The sequence below is a fragment of the Dromaius novaehollandiae genome, chromosome W, assembly GCF_036370855.1.
Source record: "Dromaius novaehollandiae isolate bDroNov1 chromosome W, bDroNov1.hap1, whole genome shotgun sequence".
NCBI lineage: Eukaryota > Metazoa > Chordata > Aves > Casuariiformes > Dromaiidae > Dromaius > Dromaius novaehollandiae.
This window is the reverse complement of record NC_088130.1, coordinates 70835810-70841809: the sequence shown is the minus strand read 5'-3', so window position 1 is coordinate 70841809 and position 6000 is coordinate 70835810. Positions and strand designations below refer to the sequence as shown.

Here is a 6000-nt window from a genome sequence, read left to right as displayed (position 1 = left end):
ACAATATAGGCTTTGGTCTATTTTCATTTCTATTAAATGAGAGGGATGTAAGTAAATACTGAGATCACTACATTTAAACATATCTATACACAAATAGTCTTTATATTTTGTGAACTAAACAGCAAAAAAAAAAAAAAAGTGCATCTAATTTTTGAAATTCTTCTGGCTTTTCTTTTTGACCTTTGGTATTTGTATGTATCGATGCTCTCTCTAAACCGTTGCACAAAAACACCTTGAAGTGTCAAGCTTTAAAAATGAGTCTTCTTTTCTCTTTCTCCTGTGCAGCTTGGATTATCTTGGCCTTGTCAAAATACATTCTCTAGTTAGAGGTTGGAAATATTTCCCTCCTGGCTCCTAAGTATTGATTTTTCAGCACTCAGCTCTGCCTGTCAGCCGAGAGGGGAAAGGTGAGAGTTCAGCCGGCGCTGCCTGGCTTTACCTTCCGATTAATGTCGTGCCCTTTCCACGTCTGATCAGCGCCCGGGACCATCAATAGCGCTGCTATCGAACAGATTTTACCTATAAGAAAATACCGAAGTCGTCGATATCTCAACACGTGCACACACCTTGGAAACTGGGAATTCACGGGTGTTGCAACCAATTCCTTTGTGGTTTTTTGTTGGGAGGTCTTATTAGGTAATGTCTGGCTCCGCTCAAACTTCTCCTCGGACGCGGGCAGCCCGCCGCACACGCCTGCATCACACACCAACGAGGGCCGTAAGCTACTTGGGCTTTTTCTGCAGAAAAAACAACTGTGATTTATTTTATTTTTTTTTTATGATGCAGATTGCAAACCCAAACCCAAATCCAAAGCTCCATTAAATACACTTAGTAATCCCCGCTCCGTTTGCAGAGGACAGCAGCCTACCTCCGCAAACGTCAATGCTTAATGTGTTTCAATCGCTTCCTTCCTTTGGAGGAACCCAAACCCGGATGACGAGGAGAGAGCATCACCCTGCAAACACCACCGGTGCTGATGATTTTTTGGAAGATTAATATTCCTTTGCTTGGTTTAGCTGCCTTGTTCTGGGAGCGGAGAGAATTTTATTCTCAGCACCTTCCTAGCTTCGGCTTTTGTTATGAAGGGTGTCAGTGCCCTCAGCGTGATTCCCCATCTGCACTGATGGCACGTCATTTATTCTGGTTTTCGAATGAAAAAAAAAATGGCTATGGTGAAAAAAAATGAGATTACTGTCCAATAAATCAGCAGTGAGAAATTATTTACGTGTCATGAGGTGGATGCCAGAAACCACGATATTGTTCAATACAGTCCAGGTTTATTTCACACGCATATTTACACCAGGGTGTTTAACACATACAGCGGCTCGGGAGTGGGAGACGTTTTAACCATTTGCCATACATGGAGACTTCAGTCATTACAACATTTTCATACAGGTGTCTCATGATGTCATCTTTTGCTTGCAAACTGCCAATGAAGCCGTATACGTCTCTACATTTACAAGGACAAGTCCAAATACAGTGCTAACAAATCAATAAAACACTAAAAGCTTACACTGGAATGACGATACCAATTTTACCGCAGTGCTGGGAGATCGAGGCTGCGACGAAGTTGAGGACTTGGGTTAACAAAGTCCCTCAAGCAGAGGGTTAACTAGTGCGCAAATACCACTCAAACAGAAAGGTATTTCCATGGAGGATTTTGCCATGTCCTTGCCACACAGTCCTATCCCCGCACTGGCCTGCGGGGGCCCGACTGCCCTCCGAAGTGGTCTGGACTGAACTCGATTGTTTTTAAATAGCAACAGTATGGGGAGTTTTGAGGGATCATGGTCCTCTACCAACACACCTAAGAGAGCCTTCATTATTAATGCTTTAGCTCTGCCTCATTTAACTAATTCTTAGGACGGGAAGGAAATTACCACCTCTCTTTCGCAATTAAAAAAAAATGCACTATACTGCTTGCTTAAAACAAACATGTTTATGTATATATAATTCAAAATGTTCTTTCACTATATCACCAAGAAAATCACTTGAGGCGTGTGGTCACGTTCCCACTGGAGCTGTGTTTTGTTTCTGAATGTAAACACACACACTATATATATATATACTTGGAAATATACTGTAACAGAAGTGATAGGATCCTGGAATACCTATGGGAGCCTGTTTAAAGTGTACCTTTCAGCTTTCCTCGTACGCGTATAACTTAAATATAGGAGTATAGTATTTCATTCTACAGATGAAGAGTCTGTTGGCTTTTTTTTTTTTTTTTTTTTTTTAAATCTTGGAGGTTACATATATATCTTTATAAACACAGTGTACATGCATGTTGTATTAGTTCACTTAAAAAACCCCTGATATTCTACCACAGATTTTTCCACTATACACTACATTCTGGCCAGAGTTAAAAAAGAGTAAAATTTACAGCAGTTTGCGTTAGACATTCCTAATGGTCTTAATTTCTTACCTTTTGTTATTTTTTTAAACAGTAAACAGATATGTAGCTTCTGGACTATAAATCTCACTTTCATGTACAGTGTACTACACAGACCACCTTAAAATAGAAAAAAAAGATCAATGCTTTTTATATTTAGAAGCCATTTTAAAAATTCATTTATTCTTTTTGGGGGGAGGGAGGATTCTGCAAGTACCGGTTTTACTTTATCATGTAAAGACAGCCACCTTCTGTGAGCATTTCAGACAAAAACGGCAAAGAAAAAGCTATACAAACATATACATCAATATGCTTAAATAAAATAGTATTTTATGGATTTTTTTTTTTTTTACTGTGAGCATAAACATTTTCACACTATTAAGTATTTCACAAAATTAGATATGTAAGAAGAGGGAAACACAGTTACAGCAAATATTACATAGGAGTATTCCTACTTAAAAAAATCTTTCAATATATCCATTTGAATGACCTACCTTTTATGTATTTTTTCATAATTTTTCTTGTCAAAATTGCTAAATACCAAGGACACTTGTCCTATCTCCCTCGAGGGCTTGCATCCTCACCATCCCATCCTTCAGCGAAGCCAAAATGTGAATATCTGCGACCCTGCGATGACTTCTACAGTAACATGCCAAGGCAGACGGGCAGATTCTAATTTCCCTGCAAGTTCCAGCACATATGGGAACGACTTATGGAAGAAAAAGGTCTTTTTTTCAATAAATATCTGCATTCGTAGCAAAAAACACCTTTATGTATAAATATTCCTTTTTTCAAGTTTGCTATTCCATCTCCAAGAGATTTTTTTTTATTTACATGTGGATTATTATTCTTTCTTCCAGATTACAGCAAACAGTGACTGAGCATGTCAGCACTTCCCGCTCACCTAAGGACTTAGGCTCTTGCTTAAGCTTTTGCTGAGCAAACATGCCTCTTTGGGCAGGAGCAAGGACTACGCGCTCCCGAAAACTCAACCCCTGCTGACCCCCGAGGCAGTGCGGTCCCCGGTCAGTAGGAAACCTCCAAGACACGCAAGCCAGCGGTCACCAGTGGTCACTAGAAGAAAGTACATGTAAACATAGAACCTTTTTGGTAAACACTGAGATTCTTTAGGAATCTCCGAACAAAAACACAACATCTGTAATTCGGGCTGCTGCTGTTAATTCAGCATCCAATGAGAAGGGACTGGATCCAGCCCAGCTTCACAGCCTGGGGTTTGATGCCCGCAGACGCTGATCCCGCCACGGAGGGCAACCGCAGTGCTACCCGCTTCGCAGTCTCCGGGAATGTTCCCCAAAGCCCTCTGCCCCCCCCCTCCCGGCCGCGAGGACCCCCCACCCCGTGGCAGCATCCCTGTGCCCCGGGCTCTGCCCCGGAGAGCGTGCAGAAACGTGCAGCCGGGCTGCTCCCGCCGTGGTGTCGGCCGGCACTGCTGCGGGCGAGCCGGCGTTCAAAGGACACGGAGAAAGAAAAGCGGAGAACGCAAGGAACCGTAAAACCGAAATGCATTGCTAACACAGGCGGACTGGCTCTAGACCATGAAGCGGTGCTCCTTGCCGTCGTGAGCCATGAGGATGACGTTGCGGTTGGAGGTCCAGATGAGGCGGGCCAGCTTGAGCGCGTTGTGGGACCCCGGCGAGGCCGGCTGCACCGGCGGCACCTGGTAGGTCTTGATGCAGCGGAGCTGGGGCGCCGAGTTCAGCATGCCGATGCTGCCCAGCAGCGAGGTGTTCATCTGCACAGAGAGCCGGCGGTGACCGCGGCCCCGCGCCCGGCCCCCCGCCCAGCCCAGCTGCAGCAACCCTTGCTGGTCCCAGTTACTGGGACCTGCTGTCTCAGGTGAGGTTTAATTAAAATTTCATTAGACTTGAGCCAAACGATGCCACTTAGCGGAAGAGTGGCTGAGAATTTAAGCACTGCGCGCGGTCTTTTGGGGGATGCTTATTGAACACAATACGCAACTTTGCAAAAGGGAAGAAGATTCAATAAATTTAGTAGGCACATTTTACTGTTCTCCTTTGATGGGGAATTTACAAAGTCAGCCTAACTGCCTAAGTGTATACCACGGCACGCTACCTTAAGGAACGTCCTTTACAGCTATATTCTCCTTTATCCTTCAAACACAAGATAAAGGTGACTATTTTATATGACTAAATGGAAAAATAAAGTACAGCCAAGAATCTGTTAAACTTCTCACCTGCACACAGGACTCAGTAACGTTTAGCAGTTAGTGACAATTTCGATCTCTCAGTTTGCCCCATATCTTTTCTTATTAATGCTTTCCTTGATTGTATCTATTCCAAATTCAATTGTGAAATCTGAATCAATAAATTAGATAGGAATAATATACAGTTTATTTGGTACTTTGCAAATGCTACCTACACTTTATTTGTCTTTAATAATAAAGAATTTATTCAGAATTTAAGGAAAAACCTGTAAAATATTAATAAGATTTATGCTAGAATATTTTTATTTGTCAAAACCCTAAGGACAACAGAGCTCGTGGTCTGCGGAATGAGGGAAGCACAGTCCCCAGGATGGTACAAGCAGAACAGAGAGCAAGAGCTTTGCTCATTTTCTGCTCTGTAAGTAAATCATGCAGATGTTACACATCTGAAGAGATCTGTTGAGTTACATCCTTCAGAAAGCAGGCCAATTACTGCTGATGTACGTTGTCCAGTCCCACGTTTTTAAAAATGATATTCACTGGTTTCCTCTAACCTACCAAAATATACAAAATTGGACCCTTCCCGAAGCGCTGCTTTACTCTTGCAAACCTCTCCATCCACACGCGCTAGAGCCCTAGGACCTACGCAAACCAGGCAGATGACGGTCCGGCTGCACGCCTGAGATGTGACACGCGAAACCTTGGCAAATCTCGGAGCATTTAAGGCGTGTTATTGCTGATGCCCTGTTCTGAATTCTGATCAGTGCAAAGTGTAAGCCATTACTTTTTTTCTGGCTCTTCTCAGCAGCAGAACGGTGTCAGAGAGTGTAAATCATGGCATCTCTAGCAGGGAGCATGCAAGCACCACTGACATTTTCACAATTTAAATCATCTTGAGTAATAACCCTTTTAAGATGACTAATGTTACTGATTTTCCTGCATTAATAATAGTGCCAAATAGAACACAGAAGGGAAAAAATCACTAGTGCACGAGGTCACATTTTAAAACTAAATGTGTAGGTATATTTAACTCTTTATGTAAAAGCTAGTTTAACATTTATACACCTGGAAGGAATGTGGCAAATTCACCATTTAAAACTCATGCCTGAATACAGACTTTTTCTTTTCCAATTTTAAAAGATCTGGTAAAAAATCAAAATCAATAAGTCTGATTGCTTTCCAGACTTTCCCTGAGTATTTAAACTGAATAAATGTAACTGATGGATGAATATTTTTGCAGTTCTCATTTACTGTTTCAGAAAGCTCACTACATAGTGATGGATAATAATTTAATACTTTTTATGGCACCTGTAGAACTACTGAATGAGTCCAGAAGACTGCGTAAGTAGCTTAAAATATATAACTGATAACTAGGGGTATACTGAGTCCAATTTTATAGTCTGATTGCTCTAAGACTCATGAT

General features: G+C 42.0%; 1 protein-coding gene across 2 annotated transcripts in view; it reads right to left on the bottom strand.

Moving 5' to 3' along the window:
* Positions 1-1255: 1255 nt before the first annotated feature.
* Positions 1256-6000, bottom strand: part of LOC112985188 (WD repeat-containing protein 7) — a 164231-nt gene continuing 159486 nt past the window's right edge. For both annotated transcript variants that reach the window (XM_064500699.1, XM_064500700.1), the window contains one exon: positions 1256-4145. In XM_064500699.1, coding sequence (XP_064356769.1) covers positions 3942-4145 — 204 coding nt within the window. In that variant the 3' untranslated portion in view covers positions 1256-3941. The remainder of the gene's footprint in view (positions 4146-6000) is intronic.